The following is a 24262-nucleotide window of genomic DNA, read 5'->3' on the forward strand; positions in this document are numbered from 1 at the left end:
CTGTTTTTGTCAACAGAAAATATGAAATATATGAGTATTCATTAAAAAGGCTAGACAAAATAAAGTCTTCAGTGACAAGGCAGACTGTCATATTAGTTTTTTTTTTTAAATATTCTAGCTTATGCTACTTACAAGAGACAAAAACGTAAGAATTAAGAAATTTAAGTAAAAGAATGAAAAGATACATACTGTATTAAGTATGCTAACTGAAAGAAAGCCAGCATTAGCTCTATCAATATGCTACAAAATAGACTTCAAGCCGGGCGAGGTGGCTCAAGCCTGTAATCCCAGCACTTTGGGAGGCTGAGGCGGGCGGATCACGAGGTCAGGAGATCGAGACCATCCTGGCTAACACGGTGAAACCCCGTCTCTACTAAAAACACACACACAAAAAAAAAAATTAGCCGGGCGTGTTGGCGGGCGCCTGTATTCCCAGCTACTCGGGAGGCTGAGGCAGGAGAATGGCGTGAACCCAGGAGGTGGAGGTTGCAGTGAGCCGAGATCGCGCCATTGCACTCCAGCCTGGGGGACAGAGAGAGACTCCGTCTCAAAAAAAAAAAATAGACTTCAAAGCATCAAAAGCATTACTAGAAAAAGAGGGTAACTATATAATGACAAAGGATTCACTTTCCTAGATAGACATAACATTTTAAAGGTACATGTATCCAAGAATTAAAGTTTTAAAAGCTAACAGAAGTACAGGGAAAAAATTAATACTCTTGATTAAAGCAGAAATATTTAACATCTTTCAGTGATTAAGATCAAGCAATCAAATCACCAAGGACAAAAAAGATTTTAATGAAATATGCAAAAAGCTTGATCTAAATAATGCAGAAATCATACACATTATTTTCAAGTACTCATGGAATATTTGGAAAAACACAAAACATAAATTAACAAATTCAAAGATTCTAGATCTTCTCTCATTTCCTGACCCAAAACCCAATTAAGCTATACAGGTTTTTTTAACTAAAACATTTACTTTCAAATTTAAAAAGATACTCCAGCTGGGTGCGGTGGCCCACGCTTATAATCCCGGTACTTTGGGAAGCCGAGGTGGGAGGATCGCTTGAGCCTTGGAGTTCATGACCAGCCTGGGCAACAGAGCAATGCCCTGTCTCTATCAATCAGCCAATCAACCAATCAACCGATCAATAAAAAGATATTTCTAAGTAATTAATAATAAAAATTAGAGGAAATAGAGAACTGATTATGAAAAATAGTAAATATCAGAACACTTGGGATGCAAAAAAAAAAAAATCACAGGAAAGTTTATTCTTAAATGCTTACATAAGAAAAAAAGGCTGAAAACAAATGGCCTTAGTAACCCAACATAAGTTGTTGGAAAAATAACAGAATTGCCTAAATAGGAAGAGGAAAATAAACAGCACAAATGAGGCAGAGAACAAAGATACACAAAGACGACCTATAAAGCCAAAAGTCAGTCCACTAAAATTGGCAAACTTTAGAAAAGACAAAATAAAATCAGAATCTCTGAGCATGGAGGCCTGGTATCAAGTACTTTGTATAATCAACTGGAGAGCTTTCATTTTGGCACCAGAGTTGAGGATTACTCTTCTCACCTGTCACCTTTCATTTTTCTTGGTGATTTAATATCATGTAAGAATCATAAACTACCCATTTATTTCTATGTAATATATTCCATTCTTCTTTTAATAAATATTTATCAAGGCACCACCATTATAAACAGATGTGATCCTTATTCTCATATTGCTTAGAGTCTAAAAGAGAAAATATTAAGCAAAGAAAGAATAAACTAATTTCATCGCTGTTCATAACAGAAAATGTAAAGCTACTGTCTAAAAACATAAAGGCTTAAGGATATTATATAAAGTCATAATAGTAAAGGTAACACAAGGTTGAAAAATACAAACTATATAACAAACCTGCACATGTACCCCCTGAAACTAGAAGTTACAATTATTTTTTTAAAAAGAGCTCCAAAAGGAAATAGTCTGAAAACTAAGTTTAAAAAAATAAACTATTTAAATTATTAAATTATTATGACTGCTTTTATGCTACAATGGCAGAGTTGAGTAGTGTGACAAAGACCTCATCATACAGCCTGCAAATCCTAAAATATCTACTTTCTGGCTCTTTAAGAAAAAGATGGCTGGCCCCAGCACTATATTAACAGAGTAAAGAGGAAATACATTCATCTCAAGGGAAGCAGAAAACATCTGATAAATTCAATATTCAGTTATGACTTAAGAAAATAATGATAATGACTCCTGGCAAATTAGGAGATATTAGTTCTTTCACCTTTATCTGGTTAACCTGTAGCAATCATCACTCTTAACAGTGTAATATTAGAAATATAGAAAGAATAGAAATATTAGAAACATTCTCATGAAAATCAAAAACAAGACAAGGATGCCTGCTATCCTTCCTATCTTTTTTTTTTTTTTGTGAGACAGAGTCTCACTCTGTCGCCCAGGCTGGAGTGCAGTGGCGCGATCTCGGCTCACTGCAAGCTCCACCTCCCGGGTTCACGCCATTCTCCTGCCTCAGCTTCCCGAGTAGCTGGGACTACAGGCGCCTGCCAGCACGCCCAGCTAATTTTTTTGTATTTTTAGTAGAGACGGGGTTTCACCATGTTAGCCAGGATGGTCTCGATCTCCTGATCTCACGACCCGCCCACCTCGGCCTCTGAAAGTGCTGGCATTACAGGCGTGAGCCACCACTCCCGGCCATCCTTCCTACTTCTCAATATAACCTCTGCGGCCCTAACCAGTACACTAGGTCAAGAAAAAGGTATAAAGATTACAATTACAAAAGGAAGAGTCAAAATTGTCTTTCTTTAAAAATGGTATAGTTACTGGCCAGGCACGGTAGTTCATACCTGTAATCCCAGTGCTTTGGGAGGTCAAGGTGGGAGGATAACTTGAGCCCAGGAGTTCGAGACCAGCCAGCCTGGGCACCATAGTGTGAATCCATCACTACGAAAAACAAGAAAATTAGCCAGGCCTGCTGGCACACGCCTATAGTCCCAGATACTCACAAGGCTGAGGCGGGAGGATCAATTGAGCCCTGGAGGTCGAGCCTGCAGTGAGCCATGATCATACCACTGCACTCCAGCCTCAGCAACAGAGCAAGACACAGTCTCAAAGAAAAAGAAAAAAAATTGTATAGTTACCTACCTAAGTAGAAATCTATAACCATTAAGACTAATAAGAGTTGAGAAAGAGTACTGGATTCAAAACTGACATACTAAAATCAACATACTAAATGATACAACTAAATAATGGCTGGAAAAAGGTGATTCTGGCATCCATAGGAAGTAGTTATGCTGGAGTTTCTGGTTGACATTGCTGGAAATGAGGGGGTGGGGCTTCCAGCAGCAGATACTATAGTCATCCATGCAATTCTTCCTCTGAAGAAATATAAGAGACTCAAGAAGTCATACTTACCAAACGTCTCCCAGACTGACTGTTATCCTTAAGTCAGAGGATGACAATTCATAGGAGGTTTCTGTGTAAGAGTAGTAACATTCACAAAGAAGTAAACCCAGCTCTTGGCAGGACTACTTCAGATCTCTACCCCATCACGCCTGCATGCCCATGTGTATTTACTTAAGGCACCCCAGCCTCTTCTTAGTATCAGGAATTACTGTGTTTGTGTATTTGGTTTCCTATTTTGTCTGCTTCCCTTTACTAACATGGAAGTTTCATGAAGTGAAGTCAGGGACTGTGTTTTGTTCTCCTCTGTAGCCCTAGCACCCAGAATAGTGCCTGGAGCATAGTAGATCCTCAATAAATGCACTAAAAGTTGAAAGGAAAAGATGACCCCTATGCTGAGTTTTGAAGGGTAGGCAGGAGCAGTGTGCCGGGTGGTGGAGGCAACAGTATTGTGCAAAGGCAGAAAGGCATGAAACCACATGATCTGCAGGAAAGCCAATTCAGTATTGCGGGGAAGTAACATGCAAGGCACGTGATGGAAAAATTGGGAACTAGTGGGCAGAGCAAAAAAGGGGCCAGAAGGGCCTTGTTTGGCATTCTTAGGAGTGGGGTCTTTCCCATTAAAGTGATGAGAAGCAAGTAAAGGAATGTAAGCAAAGAAGTAGCACAGATTTAGGCCAGGCACAGTGGTTCACGCCTGTAATCCCAGCATTTTGGGAGGCCAAGACAGGCGGATCACTTGAGGTCAGGAGTTTGAGACCAGCCTGGCCAACATGGTGAAACCCCATCTCTACTAAAAATACAAAAATTAGCCAGGTGCAGTGGCAGGCACCTGTAATCCCAGCTACTCACGAGGCTGAAGCATGAGAATCACTTGAACCCAGGAGGCGGAGGTTGCAGTGAGCTGAGATGGCGCCACTGCACTCCCACCTGGGTGGCTGAGTGAGACTCCCTCTCAAAAAAAAAATATTAAGTAGCACAGATTTAAATAGTTCAATCTGGTAGCTGATCATAGACAGCAGATTTGAGAGGGTCAAGACTGGAAGAAGAGATCAGGAAATTACTGCTTTAGTTCAGAAAAGTACCAATGATTTAAAAAAAATTAGTAATAAAAACAACCATCCATATGAAGTACGTACTACTTACTTCATACTTAAGTATGTGAGTGTCAGGCATTGTGCCAAGTGCTTTATTCACATTATCTCATTTAATCTTCACAACAATTCTATGAAGTCAATGCCATTCCTACTTTATGGATGAGGAAAGAGAGGCCCAGAGAGATTAAGTTAACTTGCCTAAGGTTATTCAGTCAGGAAGTGAGGCAGCCAAGATCCAAACTAAGCAGTCTAACTGCAAAGCTGAACTCAAAGCTGCTGTGGTGTGATGAACAGATTCAGACTCACGTACATAGTAAAACTCAGATGCCTTCTGATTTCTTCGGAGGTAGAAGGTGAGGTGGAGGGAAGTGACTCCAAGGTGTCTGGCTTGGATTACTAGCCATTAGAAGCTCCGAACTACAAAAGTCCTTAATGATCACCCAGTTGGGCTGCCTATCCAATGCCAAAATTTCTTCTTTATCAACCCTAACAAATAGTTATCCAGCCTATGACTGACAGGACAACACACGGCTTAGCTGAGTCAAACTCTGCCTACCATTATCAAGACCCTAAAGATGTCAAATATGTTGAGAGTTGGGTCTTCTGAGACTTTTACCCACTGATTTTCATATTGCGATATGCAGAATTCTAGAATTCTGCAAGGACCTCAGAGGCTATCCCAGGCTGGCTCCCCTCTCCTGCTTCAACCAAGCACTACCAATCTTATAATACTCTTATGTTAAAGGTCCTTGCAAGATTTCACTGGGGGAAAAAAAGAGTACAGTACCTTTGAAAGGTTTCATAATCACTGGTCCAGACCAATTACCCGTATTTCATGACAAAGGAATTTGAGGTCCAGCAAATGCAACCTTGAGTTGGTCAAGGTCACATGGTCATGGTCACATAGACAAGTAGTCACAGAGCAAAACAATCCTGCAAGGATTGGGAACCACCCCACTTCTCTCAGCCATCTTCTTCTCTCTGTTTGAACTGTATACAACAATGTAAATTTTAACAGAATATTTAAAGTTAAAAATATATCAAAATACACATTCACTCTTTTTAGTTTTCCAATAGCTCTACGTGTCGCCCTAACACTGAGTCCTCTCTGTCTCAGAACTGGTATCTAGTGGAAGGTAATTTATATAATGTATTCATCATTAATCACCACCTGCAAAGTTCATGGTAACAATGGAGTTACAGCAAGAGATCTAAATTGACTGGCATGGTACAAAATCACAGACATTCTAGGTAACATTTCTGCCTTATTATTTATGGCCTTGTCTAAGAAAGCAAGTCAATTCTGTTAAAATACATGCTTTGGCTTGGGGTCCTTCAACTCCATGATTCTTTAACTCTCATTCTTCCCTCTGTAAAGCTTATAACATAAAAGTTGTAACTGATTAAAGCTATGACTTGATCAAAAAAAAAACCACACAAACATTCCCGCACATATGAACAAGGACTCAAGACTCACGCATTTCTATGAACAGCTGCCTCTTCTCTGCCATGGTCTTCCGCTTGTTCCCACTTTCCTCAATCATCCTAGAGACAAAGAAAGATACAATAAACCACTGTATAATTCGACAATTCAATCAAGTGCTAATCATTCTACTGTGAAGAGGGACCGGAAACCAAGTTGCAAATGCACATTTTAAGACAGTATCAGTAAAAATAAACTGGAAACCTGATTCAGAAAAAGATAAACCACCGCCCTTTTATTTGATAGCTTCTAAAATATTAGTAAATCAATACTTATATGAGCTCATACACTTGCTTACTGTGCTAAAAATATGGGGCTGTCTTACTTCTAACTTTGATTATTTTCTCTGCAAAGTCCTGGATTAGTTGAGGTAACTTCCCATTATCTCTACTGTTTTATACAGATAAACATGTTACTAAATATAATTTAGAAAATAAATGTAATGAAAGGCTGTAATAAAGGACATAAGAACAGTTAGCTTATATTTAAAATATACATGAATATTCAACTTCACATTAAAGAAATCAAGTATTAATCCCTGATATGGTCTGGCTGTGTCCCCATCCAATTCTCAACTTGAATTATATCTCCCAGAATGTCCATGTGTTGTGGGAGAGAGGTAATTGAATCATGGGGGCCGGTCTTTCCCGTGCTATTCTCGTAACAGTTAATAAGTCTCATGAGATCTGACGGGTTTATCAGGGTTTCCGCTTTTGCTTTTTCCTCATTTTCTCTTGCTGCTGCCATGTAAAAAGTGCCTTTCACCTCCCACCACGATTCTGAGGCCTCCCCAGCCATGTGGCACTGTAAGCCCAATTAAACCTTTTTTTTAAAAAAAAAAGAAAAAGAAAAAGAAAGAAAAGAAAACTGTCCAGAGCTTTCTTTCTTTTTCTTTTTCTTTTTTTGAGACAGAGTCTCACTCTCTAGTCCAGGCTGGAGTGCAGTGGCACGATCTCAGCTTGCTGCAACCTCCGACTCCCAGGTTCAAGCAATTCTTGTGCCTCAGCCTCCTGAATAGCTGGGATTACAGGCACGCGCCACCACGCCTGGCTAATTTTTGTATTTTTAGTAGAGATGGGGTTTCACCATGTTAGCCAGGCTGGTCTCAAACTCCCAGTCTCAAGTGATCCGCCCGCCTCAGCCTCCCAAAGTGCTGAGATTACAGGCATGAGCCACCATGCCCGGCCCTGTTCAGAGCTTTCTTCCAGACTCAGTGACCTGGGACTGCAGTGTGGGAAGAGGGCAGATGCGGTTCGTTCACCTGCTGTCTTAGACCTTCCCAATGTGCCTTTTACTCCTGCTCTTGACAACTGCCTTCTGTATCTTTCCTTCACTTTCTTCTACTACAGATCATTTTTCTCTTTTCCCCTCATCCTTCCACGTGTATCATCCTCCAGCTTAATCACCAAAACGCTACCAGGTAGATATAATGTCCATTTTACAAATGAGGAAACAAAAGTTCAGAAAAGACAAATCACTTAATCAAGGCTACAGGGACTGATAAGCAGCAGGGCCAAGAGATTCCAAAGCTCGTGTTCTTTCCACCACACTGTACTCCTTCCACTTTAAAGCGATATAACTCCCTGCTCACAAAACAAACTTCTGAACTACTCTAGGTGAGCTCTGTCATAACACAACCACCTTTAGAGATTGGCCTGGTTCTCAACCAGGGACAATTTTGCCCCCATGGGACATTTAGCAATATCAGTTTTGGTTGTCACAACTGGGAGGGTGCTACCGGCATCTAGCAGACAGAGGTCAGGGACACTGCTAAACATTCTACAATGCACAGGAGAGTATTCACAACAAAGAATCATCCAGTCCAGAATAGCAATAGTGCTGAGGCTGAGAAACCCTGAGACAGACCATGTAACGGAATTTTAATAACAGTAAACATTCGAAAACAGCCAGTATTAAATTTAGCCACTTGTTCAATATGATATTCAACAGCAAAAGAGTTGACATCCTGAATTCTAACAATAGTTTTCTTTAACTAGCCTTGAAACTCATCTTGTCACTCAATTTCTGCATCTCAAGTTCATCATTTGTCAAATGGACATAATGGGGATACGTTTTGGGAAGCAATGTGGAATATCAAAAGAATGAGTGTTTTAGTCAATTAAACTAAATTTCAAATACTAGCTCCAACACTTGGACCCTGGAAAAATTACTTAATCCTTCTGAATCTCGGATTCATCATGTGTAAAACTGTGATGATCACGAGCACCTTCCTCATGGATTGTTGTGAGGACTCACAGCAAATGCCTAGAACAATTCCCAGCACACAGTCAGTGTTCCCTAAGTGTTAGAATGGACCAGCACACCAAACTGATGCTAAGAAAAGTCTGTTACTCAACAGGAGCCATAACACTGACATCATCTGCTGACTAAACAGGTGCAGCAGACCCTGCCTTCATTCTATCACCAGGCTATGCTAAGGTCTAACTGTCCAGTTTCTAGTTGCCAGCAGCTGCATTTCTTTGCCTGAAGACAGACTGTGCTAAAAATTAGACCCAAGTTCCGACTGTGAAAGCAGGCAAATTACAAAGATTGAATTCACAGTCCTGATAAGATTCTTCTGAACCTTCTAGGCCAGAAGCGGCTTTCTTCCTCTTACTACAAGAGGGCGGTCTCCCCTGACTAAAAACTATGCAGAGGTCTCAGCTGGGATGCATGCCTCCAAATATGCCTACCCTTCTGGAGATATGTGCCTACCTCCCTCACTGCTTCTAGGCTAACAATCAGGCATTGTCAGAATAGGGAGGTACTGGCCCTCCTTTTGATGAAAGCATTGATTCACCAACACAGTATGATATGATGAGATGTACTGGCAAGAACTGGAAGAACATACCTGGATCTTGAGAGTACTGAACTTGGTGGTCAAGTATAAGGCTGGCAAGGAAATGTCTGTTGATATGGGCCACTCTTCTATGACTCACAATTTAATGTTCCAAAAAGGGCATCTGGAGCCAGTCCTAACATGCTACTAGAATGGCTCATTTAAGGTGGAAATAAATGTTTCCAATGATGTCTTAAAGGAAATAAACTGAAAATCCCGGAACTGCATGGCAAGGTATTAAGGAAGGAGTCAAAAGAGTGTCTGTATATCCCCTATCCCCTACCAGATACACTGGCCTGACAGCACCTGAGAGCTTTCTCTAACCTCGAGTCCATTTTGTTCCCTGCATGGCAGCACGCCTGACATATTGCAGATCTACCACCTCCGGAAAACAATCTTAACCAATAATTGAAAGAGATGGTATATAAATACCCCAACTACCTTTCCCCTGAAGGACTATAAGACACAAGTTTCACATTCGTTCCTGGAGTTTCTCAGTGGGAATACTGTGAAAAAAATCAGTACCTGGCTTGAAAACAAATCTTGTATTTGCAATCTTTGCTATCTTCCCTCTCCTATTTCACTTCCCACTCCCCTACTGGCTTTTCCAAGGATAACCTCCAAAATAAAATTCTTGCACTTAAATTCTTGTCTACAAGTCAGCTACTGGGGGAATTAAGGCATTAAGTAGTTTCATTTCAAGCAATCTTATAATTCAGGGTACATAAAATCCAAATTAATGGGATACACAAAAACTGAGATTGCTATAAACCATTTCCCTAGGCCCAGTCAAAGGTGACTCCATGCCAGTGCTTTAAGTACACTAATACCTGTATCTTTGTAATTATGCTTTTAACAGTCCCACACCTAAAAAGGGTACATCTACTCCAATACCACAGCTGATGAGATGCCCTTGCCATTCTGATATAATCTTGAAGGCGAATGCTACCATGAATGTAAGTACATCTCTCTACTTCCTTCCACTTGAACTCCTAGCACTCTGCCTTTTCTTAGCCACACAATCTAGAGATAACCAATATCATTACCTTCACACTAACTCTAATTTCAAACCCTGCCATTTCCTTCCTCATAATCATGCTCATATCCACCCTCTTTTCCCATTTCAACTGCCAAAATATTTGTCCGCACTAATGCACAAATAAAATTCTATGACCTTGTGATCTCAGAACTCTCCACTGCTGTCTTCCTGTAGTTCATCCTGTGGGCATACAGAGAAATCCAGTAGGCACATTTATTGAAACATGTCTGATCTTCAGTGGATCCAAATCACTGCTTCATTTCACCCAATTTAAAGAACCAGAACACAGCTTCAGTCTATAAAGTATAAAGACCAGGGTCCTAGCTATGCAAATGTAAGCAAAGTTTCTTAAATCTAAAAGGGTTGAAACTTGGCCAGGTGCAGTGGCTCCCACCTGTAATCCCAGCACTTTGGGGGGCCGATGCAGGCAGATCACTTGAGGTCAGGAGTTCAAGACCAGCCTGGCCAACATGGTGAAACCCAATCTCTACTAAAATACAAAAAAAATTAGCTGGGTGTGGTGGTGCATGCCTGTAATGCCAGCTAATTGGGAGGCTGAGGCAGGTGAATCTTTTTGTTGTTGTTGTTGCTGTTGTTTTTGAGACAGAGTCTCACTCTGTCACCCTGGCTGGAGTGCAGTGGCACGATCACAGCTCACTGCAAGCTCCGCCTCCCGGGTTCATGCCATTCTCCTGCATCAGCCTCCCAAGTAGCTGGGACTACAGGCACCCACCACCACGCCCGGCTAATTTTTTTTGTATTTTGTAGTAGAGACGGGGTTTCACCTTGTTAGCCAGGATGGTCTTGATCTCCTAACCTCGTGATCCGCCCGCCTCAGCCTCCCAAAGTGCTGGGATTACAAGCGTGAGCCACCGCGAGGTTGCACTGAGCCAAGATCGTGCCACTGCACTCCAGCCTGGGCAACAGAGTGAGACTCCGTCTCAAAAATAAATAAAGGGTTGAAACTGAAAGTTCCTAGAAGAGGCTGTTTAATAACCTCAGCCCAAAGCAAAACCAAATGAATGGGTTTGGAAAGCACAACCCATGAAATAAAAAAACAACAGATTGGATTTTATCAAAATTAACTGCCCCACAAAAGATACTATTAAGTGAATGAAAAGACAGGCAACTGAGTGACAGAAAATATTTTCAAAACACGTATCTGATGAAGTACTTGTATACAAATTATATAAAGAACAGTGGGCACGGTGACTCACACCTATAATCCCAACAGGATTTGGAAGGCTGAGGTGGGCAGATCACTTCAGCCCAGTAGTTCAAGACCAGCCTGGGCAACATGGCAAAAGCTCATCTCTACAAGAAAAATACAAAAACTGCCAGGCAGGCTGGTGCACACCTGTATTCCTGGCTACTCAGGAGGCTGAGGTGGGAAGGATCGCTTGTGCCCAGGAGTTCAAGGCTGCAGTGAACTGTGATCACACTACTGCACTCCAGCCTGGGTGATGGAGAGAAACCCTGTCTCAAACAAACAAACAAAGAAAACTCATAAAACTCAATAACAAAACAAGACAACAGCTCAATCAAAAACAATCAAAAGATCTGAACAGAAATCTTACCAAAGAAGATACACAGATGGTAAATACACATATGAAAAGGTGTTCAACAACATTTATTATTTGGAAATTACAAATTAAAACAACAAAATAACACTACATACCTACCAGAATGGTTAAAATAAAAAACAACTGACAACATCAAATGCTGACAAGGGCCGGGTGCAGTGGCTCACACCTGTAATCCCAGCACTTTGGGAGGCCGAGGTGGGTGGATCACTTGAGGTCAGGAGTTCGAGATCAGCCTGGCTAACATGGCGAAACCCTGTCTCTACTACAAGTACAAAAATGATCTGGGCGTGGTGGCACACACTTGTAGTCCCAGCTACTCAGGAGGCTGAGGCAGGAGAATTGGTTGAACCTGGGAGGTGGAGGTTGCAGAGTGCTGAAATCACACCATTGCACTCCAGCCTGGGCAACAGAGTGAGACTCCATCTCAAAAAAAAAAAAAAAGAAAGAAAAAAAAAAATGCTGACAAGGATGCAGAGGCAGCAGGAACTCTCATCATTGCTGATGGGAATGCACAAGCAGTCACGATGTAAGAAACCTGGCAGTTTCTTATAAAGCTAATCATAGTCTTATCATACGATCCAGTAATTGCACTGCTAGGTATTTGCTCAATTGAGTTGAAAATTTATGTCCACACAAAACCTGCACCCAAATGTTTACAGCTTTATTCTTGATCGCCAAAAGCTGGAAGCAGTGCTGATGCCCTTCAATAGGTGAATACATAAATAAACTGCTATACTTCATAAATGGAATATTGTTCAGCAATAAAAAGAACAAAGTATCAAGCCATCAAAAGACATGGGGGAACCTTAAATGCATAATGCTAAGTGAAAAAAGCTAGTGTGAAAAGGCTACATACTGTATGACTCCAATTTTATGACCTTCTAGAGAAAACAGAACTATAGAAACAGGAAAATGATCAGTGGTTGCCAGAGGTTTGTGGGAAGCAGGCGGTGAACTGAGTAGGTGAAGCACAGGGCAATTTTTAGGGCAGAGAAACTATTCTGTATGATTCTGTAATGGTGGAAACATGATGCTATGTATTTGTCAACATCGACAGAACTTTACAACACAAAGAGTGAATCTTTAATTTTTAATCTTTTAACTTTTTATTTATGTATTTTGTACAGACAGGGTCTCATTATTGTTGTCCAGGCTGGTCTCGAACTCCTGGGCTCAAGCGATCGTCCCACCCCTGCTTCTCTAAGTTTCGGGACTACAGGAGTGAGCCACCACACCAGCCACAAAGAGTGAACCTTAATGCATGCAATTAAAAAAAAAAATCAGAAGATCCCTGAATGAAATGCTGAATGTGATACAGCAATCCAACTGTATTACATATGTATGAAATGACCTCACTGAAGAGGGTGGGGGAAAAGGTAGTGACAAGGTAGTGGAAGTACTGAGCAACACTATCAACCAACCAGAGCTAACTGACATCTATAGGACACTCTACCAACAACAATGAAATGTACATTCTTTTTAGGTGCACATGAAACATGTACCAAGAAAGACCAGATCTTGGGCCATAAAACAAACAGTAACAAATTCAAAAGAATTAAAATCAGACAGAGTATGTTATCTGACCACAATGGATTGAAACTAGAATTCACTAAAAGAAAGAGACATCAATGAAACTAAAAGCTAGTTCTTTGAAAAGATCAATAAAATTGATAAACCTCTAGCAAAACAGAGAAACAAAAAAAAGAGGGCATAAATTATCAATATTACTAATGAAAGAGGGGAAGTTATCACTATAGAACACATGAACATTAAAAGAAACTCCATAGAAATATTATGAACAATTCTAATCTATACATATAACAACTCAGATAAAACTGACCAATTCCTCAAAAGCTAAAAATTGCCAGAACTCGCCCAGGGTGAAACAGATAACCAGAGTAACCCTATAATTACTAAAGACATTGAATTTGTAGTTTAAAAAAAAACCTTCCATGAAAGGAATCTGCAAGCCCAATTCTACATGATCCCTTCCAGAAAACAAAAGACAAGGAAACACTTACCTACTCATTTTGTAGCCAGCATTACCTAAATAACAAAACCCAACAAAGGCAGAAAAAAAGGAAAACTACCAACCAATGTTCATGAACATTGTTCATTCATTTTCACTGCAAAAGTCTTCAACGAAATATTAGCAAATGAAGTCCATGAACGTATGAAAACTTACCACAAAACCACAGTAATAAAAAAAAACAGTGTAGTACTGGCACACGGATAGCAATAGGAATCAATGGAACAGACTGAGAGTCCAGAAATATATCCTTACACTTATGGCCATCTGATTTTCAACACAGGTACCAAGACAATTCAATAGAGAAAGGATACTCTTTTCAACAAGTGGTGCTGGAATGAAACTGCAGTATATTCATACTAATCGTGGCATATACATACAATGGAATATTGTTCAGCCATAAAAAGGAATGAAGTACTGAAGCATGCTACAACATAGATGAACCTTGAAAACACTATGCTAAATGAAAGAAGCCAGTCATAGAAGACCATGTATTATATGATTCCAGTTCTATGAAATGTCCAGAATAGGTAAATCCATAGCAACAGAAAATTAAGCACTGGTTTCCAGGGGTTTGTGGAGGGTTGACAGGGGGAAGGTGAATAGGGAGTAACTGCTAATGAGTACAAGGTTCTTTTTAGGGATGATGCAAATATTCTGAAATTAATAGTGATGGTTGCACAACTCTAGAAATATACTAAAAACCACTGTATTGTAGGTTGACTTATATGGTATGTGAATTATATCTCAAATAAGTTAAACAGAAAAAAGATATCTTACTATACATAACCCTTGGGTAATCGTTTTCACGAAATATTATATTGCTAAGATTCACCCTGTTGTTCATTCTTTTTTTTTTTAATGCTGTATAATTCCAAAACTGCATTTTAATCTACTCTCCTGCTGAAGGAGATCTGAGTTGTTTCTAGTTTTGTTTTCTTCTATCGTGGACAGTGTTGCTACAGACATTGTTGTACCTGTCTCTTGCAGCACAAGGTCAAGAGTTTATCTTGGGTGTGTATCAAAAAAAGAATTGCCAAAATGTTTTTTAAAGTGCACCAAAGTACATTCCTGTCAGTGATATATCAGAGATCCTGTGAATTCACAATCTCTCCAACACTTGGTCCACCAGGCTTTTCAAATTTTGCCAGTAGCATGGATATATGATATCATCTCATTGTGGTCTTGATTGGTATTTCTTTGATCACTAATGAAGGTGTCCATCTCTAATATGTTTACTGGTCATATGTGTTTCCTTTTCTGTGAGGTGCCTGTTTATGTCTTTTGCAATTAAGCTTTTGTTACAGCAGTCTCAAAATATCTTTTAATCTCAACATAGGGAAGGACTTTCTAAGCAAAGGTTTGCCTAAGTTAAATTACACTTTAAGTATCAAAACTCATGAGAAAGATGAAAAGACAAGTCACTAACTGGGAAAAGAGATCGGCAATGCATATAACCAACAACTGGTATCCATGATATGCACAGAACTTGTGCAAACCGGCAAGAAAATTTGACCTAAGATATAAGCAGGCAATTCACAGAAGAGGCAACAAAAATGGAAAACAAATACATAAAAAGTTGCACGTAATAACTCAAGACTAAACTATAATACCTAAGGATCCACAGTTGTGGTATAAAACCATAAAGAAATCCGAGGAAGGGATTACTATACAAATCAGGACAGTGATTGCTTTGCGGGGAAAGGAAGGGGCTATGACTGGGATGAGGTACATGGAGGAGCTTCTAAAAGGGCTGGCAGAATTCTATTTCTTCACCTGGGTGAAGATGACAGAAGCGTTTGCTCTACGATAATTCACTAAGCTATGATTTTTTTAGTATCTGTTTAATTCTGTAACACAAAATTTACAAAAATATAATTTACCCATCACACACATCGAATGAAAAAAATGAGTCTGAAAATACCATTTATATTGGCAAAAATATGAGGTGACATGAATTCTCATATATTGCTGGTGAAAGCATAAATATAACCACTTTGAACAGCAAAAGCAGTATCTAGTAATATTAAAAATGGATATAGGCCAGGCGCGGTGGCTTACACCTGTAATCCCAGCATTTTGGGAGGCTGAGGCAGGTGGATTACCTGAGGTCAGGAGTTCGAGACCAGCCTGCCCTACATGGTGAAACCCCATCTCTACTAAAAATACAAAAAATTAGCTGGGCATGGTGGCAGGCGCCTGTAATCCCAGCTACTCGGGAGGCTGAGGCAGGAGAACTGCTTGAACCCAGGAGGTGGAGGTTGCAATGAGCTGAGATTGTGCCACTGCACTCCAGCCTGGGCGAAAGAGCGAGACTCCGTCTCAAAAAAAAAAAAAAAGGATGTATCTAATTACCCAGAAATTCCCTTTTTACAACTATGTCCTAAGGAGACACATACAAGAATGCTTATGATGATATTGTTTGTAAACACAAAATCAGAAACAATCTAAACGTCCATCAACAGAAGCATGGGAAAATAAAATTATAGTATAGTCAATCGCACAATAGAATAAAGCAGGGCTACATTTATCGAGATGGATCAATTTCACAATATTAAGTGAAAAAAGTTACAAGAGAATACATAAAAAATAATATTATTTCCATAAAGCTTAAAAACATGCATATTAACAGAAGCAGGACTGGGACTATGGTGAGGTGAATGAGGTGTACCTGGGGCATAAAATTTAAGGAAGCATCACTCTGGGGGTCATGGCAAGCCCATGACTGAGGGGCTCCTTACATTGGGGACCTAGGTGCCTCCTCATCTCACCCTGGCCCTGGCCCTGAATATAACATACAAATATACAAATACATACATACATACATACACACACACACACACACACATACACACACACAGCAAAAGTATAAAGAAGTATATGGAAATGGTAATCATCAAATTCAGAAAAGTGAGTATCTTTGGGGATGGAAACAGAATCGTGACCGCAGAGGTATACCAACTCCACTGGCTATATTTTCTTTATTAGGCTGGGTTCTAGGTACAATATAGTCTTTTTTGTGTGTGTGCTCCATTTATTTAAGTGGAAATATATTGTTTTAAATTTTACTTTAAGTTCTGGGATACATGTGCAGAATGTGCAGGCTTGTTACATGGGTATACATGTGCCATGGTGGTTTGCTGCACCTATTGACCCGCCATCTAAGTTTTAAGGCCTGCATGCATTAGGTATTTGTCCTAATGCTCTCCCTCCCCTTTCCCCCCACCCCCGAACAGGCCCCTGTGTGTGTTGTTCTCCTCCCTGTATCCATGTGTTCTCACTGTTCAACTCCCACTTATGAGTGAGAACAGGTGGTATTTGGTTTTCTGTTCCTGTGTTAGTTTGCTGAGAATGATGGCTTCCAGCTTCATCCATGTCCTTGCAAGGACATGAACTCATTCTTTTTTTTATGGCTGCACAGTATTCGATGGTGTATATGTGCCACATTTTCTTTATCCATTCTATTGTTAATGGGCATTTGGGTTGGTTCCAAGTCTTTGCTATTGCAAACAGTGCTGCAATAAACATACATGTGCATGCATCTTTATAGTAGAATGATTTATAATCCTTTGGGTATATACCCAGTAATGGGATTGCTGGGTCAAATGTTATTTCTGGTTCTAGATCCTCGAGGAATCCCCACACTGTCTTCCACAATGGTTGAACAATATATTATTCTTTATGTTTTATATGTACTATTTCTTTATAACATTTTAGATATCTACTTTTAGTATATTCTCTGGTAAGTCTTACCCTAAGTGTTTTAGCCAGTTGGGGGGGGTGGGGGGGTGGGGAGGAGCGCAGTTCTCCACATATTTTATTATTGAAACAGAGTATACCAAATACCATAAGCTCTGTACTTTTATCCAAATATACATGAACTTTCATGAACTCTATAATTTGGTACAATAGCCATCATTTCGAATCTTCAGCAACGTGTTCTACCAGTATCTCAACAACAGTTGCTAACAAAGGATACATTTCAGTTTTACACCAAACTCAAATCATTTATCTATATATTATTTTGGCCACTGTTACCAAACAGGAAGAACAAGAGTTTATGGCTTTTTGTCTTTTATTCCTAAACCTCAAAAGGAACTTCTAAAAATTTATTATTAAGCTTAATAACAATTTAAGGTACTGGATTATGACTGACAATCACTGAAAAACATCAATAAGTCTGTCTTTATATTCTGAATGCTTAGTTTTTAAATATCTCAATTTATAACATTAGCCCATAATATCATTAGTAAATACCTTCAGGTACAATGTACTCAACAGTGTATATAAATCCATATTTTAAATTGCATTTTTAGTAATTCTAAGCTATTTTTTATTACTGCTTCTTCATCAATCTGATGAGATCACCATTGTTTTTATATTTTGCATTTGACTGACAAGTTCATAATATAAATAGAAGTATCCACTCTGTTTCTTTCTGGCTGTTGACGTGTGTTTGCATTATTACTTCAATCTTCAGTTGACTCTGAAACGTCAATCTGCATTTTCTTCGCAGGAATCTTTGTGAGCCATCTGTCTATTTAGCAAGGTTCATTTTATTCAAATCAGGTAATATGATCTGGAAGACCACTAAACCCAGCAGAGGTGAACTAAAACGTGCTAAAACAATATAAGCAGGTAAATAAGGAAGATCACAGTATCAGCCCCTCCAGGCGGTGGGGTTCCCTAGCTTACCGTACCTGACAGACATCATCAGACACACAGATGAAGTAAAGTGTCAACCTATGGGTCAAATACTGGTAAAACTTGATTGCTCATATTTTCTTGTAACACCCTGCCTAGAGGATCATTTTACATACCTCCCACTTTGGAGACTATTGCTCTTTTTAAAAGTAGGTGAGAAGACAAGACTGTGCTGAGCTTGAGGGGATTTTCAGGATAAGGGGTGTTAGAAGTAGAGAGGAAACTAAGGGTCTAAGTGGTCAGGTAACTTGGCCTGAAGTTGCAAAGCTAGGAATCTGTGGAGTTTTGACGATGACGATGCTAAAGCGGTAGAGCCCATTTTCTTTCTACTGTGTCACATCGCCCCCTCCAGGGCAACATGAGGCCTCAAGGAATAAGGAAAGAATACAGGTCCCAAAACTGTGGTGCTGGATCAGACCTTAAATCATGGAGTTAAGTAGGATCTGAAGAGAGTGCGGCAAAAAGTTTGGATCCTTGTTAGTTTTTACACTCTGTTCTATTCATAAAAAATAGAGTGTTTCACACCTGGACTACGTCTACACGCAGAATTTACGTAACTCCCACAGTAAAGACTAAAGGAAAGGGAGAGAAGGCTTTGGAAGTGTCTCCAGGATGTCTCTGTACATGCCTTGGCGTTAAATAGCCTTTATTTCCTTTGAATCTTTTTGTTAATTTCTTAACCCTGCCAGCTCTCAGCTATGTCAAAGCATCCAAGTATTGAAATTTCTTACATAAGTTCACCACGTCCCACCATCTCCCTGTCAGTTTTTCTTTGGATGTCCATTTAATTAAGAGGTCAGTGAGGGGCCAGGCACCGTGGCTCACACCTGTAATCCCAGCACTTTGGGAGGCTGAGGCAGGCGGATCACGAGGTCAGGAGATGGAGACCATCCTGGCTAACACAATGAAACCCGGTCTCTAATAAAAATATAAAAAATTAGCCAGATATGGTGGCACGCACCTATAGTACCAGCTACTTGGGAGGCTGAGGCAAGAGAATCCCTTGAACCTGGGAGGTGGAGGTTACAATGAGCTGAGATCGTGCCACTGCACTCCGGCCTGGATGACAGAGCGAGACTCCGTCTCAAAAAAAAAAAAAAAAAGAAGTTAGTGCTAAGACTCTCATTAACACTTAGTTATAACAAGCCAAACTTTATTGAAAGAGAACTTCCTTGCTTATTTCAGAAAAATTCTCAAATATCCTTCCTCTAATACTTCTTTTCTCTTCTCTTTCAGATTTAAAAAAAAAAAAAGGCCAGGAAAAATAAATGTTCATAAAACCTTAAAGATTTGATTTTTACAAATCTGAGAGAGTTCTCTAGCTTCCAATAAAAAAAGTCAGTAACTGCACTCCACTACAACAAAGAGTTCTGAGTAGCTAAATATAACCTCATAGGGCTGTGGTAACTCTTAAATATCATGTAAAGCATTTAGCACAATGGCATCAAGTAAGAGCCCAATAAATGTTAGCTACTATTATTGATATTATTATATGCTATTCAAATATAGTGTAGTTACAATGATATTTAGTCCAAACCTGATTACTACAGCATTTCAGTCCTATTTTAACTTATATATAATGTTAGTATACAAAAATTCAAGTTTAAAATGTGTTTTCTTTAAAGTTTGTGAGGTTTTTTGTTAAAAATGAATTAACAAATAAATCATATACATCTGTTTCTCTCAGTTACCTACAACTCAGAGAAGTCTGTCCTATTCTTGACACGTTAAAGAGGGGAAAAAATAATTTCAAGAAATGCCCCCAAAAAAGGTCTCCATAAAATTCAACACCTAATTAAAAATACTTACCAAGAACAGAAGAAAACTTCCTTAAATTGACAAAAGACATCTTCCAAAAACCAACAGTAAACATCATATCTAACAGTGAAACACTGGAAACATTACCACTCAGGAAAAAGATTAAAAATGCCCATTATCATACTTATTCTTGTACTGGAAGGCCTAGGCAATGCCATAACAAAGAAAAAAGTCTTCGTATAAAGTTGAGAAAGGAGCTTGGTTAATTAAATCTTCTAGAAAGTGGCCCAGTAAGTATATTCTTTGATGCATCCTCTCTGCTCTGAATACACAATGGATAAAATATTTTTAACAATGTTTTTTTTAAAATTAGGCTCAAAAACAAGATAAACCTCTATTTGGAGAAACAGAATAGATACATAAAGTTGCAAGCAGGACTGAAGCTCTAGGCTTGCTGGATCCTAAGTCTAGAACCAGGTGTGCACTTCCTGCAGGGTAGTAATAACAGAAAGCAACGGAGGATGAAGAAACAGAGACATCTGGGCCAGACCCACTGCTTGAGGCCAGCAATGATGCTGGAGCTGAAAGGAAGCTAAAAAATACTGCTGCCAATCTCTGCCTAGAACTACAGTTCATCTAAAACTCCAGGCTTAGATAAGTGGGAAGATATAAACAGCCTCAGGACCATACTCTATGAGAAGATCGAAAATAGCCCAATTAACTCAAAGGGCAGGACCCCTGACCCACAATTATCGTATCTGATTCTAGACTGAGGTCCAGTAGGTCAGCTGAAGCACCTGAAATATCACCACACAGAGGACAGTGGGCACAGAAGATAAGAATACAAAATCAAAAGCACTCACTCTGAAAATGGGTCTGTAATTTGGCTGGGTGTGGTGGCTCACACCTTTAATCCCAACACCTTGGGAGGCTGCAGCAGGCAAATCACTTGAGGTCAGGCGTTCGAGACCAGACTCGCCAACATGGTGAAACCCTGTCTCTACTAAAAATACAAAAATCAGCCAGGCATGGTGGCGGGTGCCTATAATCCCAGCTACTCGGGAGGCTGAGGCAGGAGAATCGCTTGAACCTGGGAGGCAGAGGCAGAGGCTGCAGTGAGCCGAGATCGTGCCACTGTACTCCACCCTAGGTGACAGAGACAGACTCCATCTCAAAAAAAAAAAAAAAGAGTCTGTAATTCAAAACTTCAAAACACATGAAGAGATACACTGCAAGAAAGACAGCCAACAAAACCAATGACTGAATATTATTCCAGGTGAAGTTTAACTTTACAGAACAGTCTGACAGACTTATTATATAAGTACATTTAGGGTACTTGGACACAAATTTTAAAAATTATTGGGAATGCAAATGGTACAGTCACTTTGAAAGATAATTTAATAGTTTCCTACAAAGCTTAATATATTCTTACCATTCGACCCAGCAATCACTCTCCTAGGTATTTTCCCAAATGAGTTACAAACTTAATGTCTACACAAAAACCTGCACACAGATGTTTACAGCAGTTTTATTCAAAAATTGCCAAAAACTAGAAACAACCAAGATGTCCTTCAGTAGGTGAACGAATAAACAAACTGTGGTGCTTCCATAAAATGGAATATTATTATTCGGCGCTAAAAAGAAATGAGCTGGCTGGGCGCAGTGGCTCACACCTGTAATCCCACCACTTTGGGAGGCCAAGGCAGGTGGATCACAAGGTCAGGAGATCGAGACCATCCTGGTTAACATGGTGAAACCCCATCTCTACTAAAAATACAAAAAATTAGGCAGGCGTGGTGGCGAACGCCTGTAGTCCCAGCTACTTGGGAGGCTGAGGCAGGAGAATGGCGTGAATCCGGGAGGCGGAGCTTGCAGTGAGCCAAGATCGCACCACTGCACTCCAGCCTGGGCCACAGAGCAAGACTCAGTCTCAAAAAATAAAAGAAAAAAAAGAAATGAGCTATCAAGTCACAAACAAGACTTAGAGGCAACTTAAATGCATATTGCTAAGCAAAAGAAGCCAATCTGAGTAGGCTCCATACTATATGATTCCAAATCTATGACATTTCCATCTCTGGAAAAGGTAAAACAATAGCCATGTAATGACATTTATTCTGTCTGTACTGTTGAGTACTTTACAAGTGAGCCACTTGCAGAGTTGTAGCATGTAGTCATGCCATGTTAATGATACATGACATTACACATTGGTCAAAACCTATAGAACTATACAATACAAAGAGTGAACTCTAAATCATGAACTTTAACAACAATGTATCAATATTAGTTTATCAATTATAATAAATGTAGCATACTAATGCAAGATGTTAATAATAGGAGAAACCATATGGGAAAGAGTGGGTATATGGAAACTCCATACTACTCAGCCACATTGGTCAAAGTTGTGTTAATCTATTTTTATTCCATTATGTATATTGTTTTAAAAACTGTATTACTGACAATTGCACTTGAGTACATACACAAAAGAAATGGAAACAGAGACTTAAACAGACATACGAATACCAATGTTCATAGCAGCCCTCCTTGTAATGGCCAAAACGGGGAAACAACCCCAAATGTCCATCAATGAATGAATAAACAAAATGTGGTATATTCATACCATGGAATATTATTCGCCTTAAAAAGGAAATTTTGACACATGTTACAATATGAATAAACTTTAAGGACATTATACTAAGTGAAATCAGCCAGATACAAAAGGGCAAATATTGTAATGAGTCCATTCATATGACGTACCTGGAGTAGTCGAATTCATAGAGACAGAAAATAGAATGGTGGTTGCCAGGGGCTGAGGGAAGAATGGGGAGCTGGTGTTTAAGGCGTACAGAGTTTCAGTTGGGGATGATGAAAAAGCTCTGGAGACAGTGGTGATGGCTGTGCAACAATGTGAATGTATTTCATGCTACAGAACTGTACACTTAAAAATGGTTAAAATTGTCATTTTTATGTTATGTGTATTTTACTATAATAAAAAAAGAGTGCTGAAAAACTGGTCATCCAAATTGAAAAAAAAATTGTATCTCTTCATTATACCATACATAGAAATAAATTCCATATGGAAAGCAAAACTTTTTTAAACTTTTGGAAGAAAATATAAGAATATATCATTAACACCATGAGAGACAGAAAATTTTCTTAAACCAGATACACACCCAAAAAAAGACAAGCCATTTAAGGGAAATTTTTCATAAATATGACATCAAACTTAAATGGTATATACAACCAAATACATTGTTAACAAAGGGAAAGAAAAGCCCAGGGCTGGCAGGATGCATTTGCAACACACGGACCCACTGAAGAATCAGCATCTAAAGGAACCCAACTGTTCCTCAGTGAGTAAAAGGACACGTGCGCTGTGATGTAAGTCCACAACCAGGCCAGGTGCAGGGGCTCATGCCTGTAATCCCAACACTTTGGGAGGATCACTTGCCAGCCTGAGCAACATGGCGAGACTGCATCTCTACAAAAAATTTTAAAATTAGCCAGGCATGGTGGCACGCAAGTGTAGTCCCAGCTACTTGGGAAAATCACTTGAGCCCTGGAGTGCCACTGCACTCCAGTCTGGGCAACAGAGGAAGACCCTATCTCAAAAAAAAAAAAAAAAAAAAAAAAAAAAAAAAGCCTACAACTGAATACACTAAGCAGTTAAAAATAAATGGATTAAATCCACAAGTAGCAACACGGTTATAGCCCCATCAATTATGAAGTAAAATGCATACCTCTGACCCAGCAATTGTAGTTTTTCATTCACTGCAGCAATGGCCCTTAATGAGAATACTAAATAAACTACAATACATACTACATAAGAGATTGTGTGGTAGTTAAGAAGACTCAGATTGATTCCTATGTTCCAACATGAAAAGCCCTCAGAATCATTCTGTTACGGCAAAAAACTGCAGAACAATGTGTATGGTATGATGTCATTAATGCAGAGGAAAAAAAACTCTGCTCTTTTTTTATTCTGTATTACCTATATATACATGAAAATACATAGAGAATAGCCTGGAAAGTCCACAAAAACTGATAACTTCTGTTTCTGTGAGTAGGTCAAGGGGGCCTTTATTCTGTCTATACTGTTTGAGTATCAGACAAGTGTGTGTTCCCTATATACACATGAAAATACAGAGAACAGTCTGAAAAGACCACAAAAACTGATAACTTGTAGTAGGTCAAGGGGGCCTTTATTCTGTCTGTACTGTTTGAGTATCTGACAAGTAAGTGTGTGTTCTGAGCCACCTGCAGAGTTGCAGCACACAGTCACACAGAGTGTGCACTACACAACTCCAGCAG

At 39.5% G+C, this 24262-nt stretch overlaps 1 protein-coding gene across 27 annotated transcripts in view; it reads right to left on the reverse strand.

The window, feature by feature from the left end:
* Positions 1-24262, reverse strand: part of DTNB (dystrobrevin beta) — a 297564-nt gene that overhangs the window by 270267 nt on the left and 3035 nt on the right. For all 27 annotated transcript variants that reach the window (XR_004027095.1, XR_004027093.1, XR_004027094.1 and 24 more), the window contains exon 2: positions 5994-6061. Coding sequence is in view for 18 of the 27 variants with exons in the window: in XM_030800614.1 (XP_030656474.1) it covers positions 5994-6060 (67 nt within the window). In the remaining 9 variants the exon portion in view is untranslated. The remainder of the gene's footprint in view (positions 1-5993; positions 6062-24262) is intronic.

The sequence above is a fragment of the Nomascus leucogenys genome, chromosome 19 (assembly GCF_006542625.1).
Source record: "Nomascus leucogenys isolate Asia chromosome 19, Asia_NLE_v1, whole genome shotgun sequence".
In the NCBI taxonomy this organism is placed as follows: Eukaryota; Metazoa; Chordata; class Mammalia; order Primates; family Hylobatidae; genus Nomascus; species Nomascus leucogenys.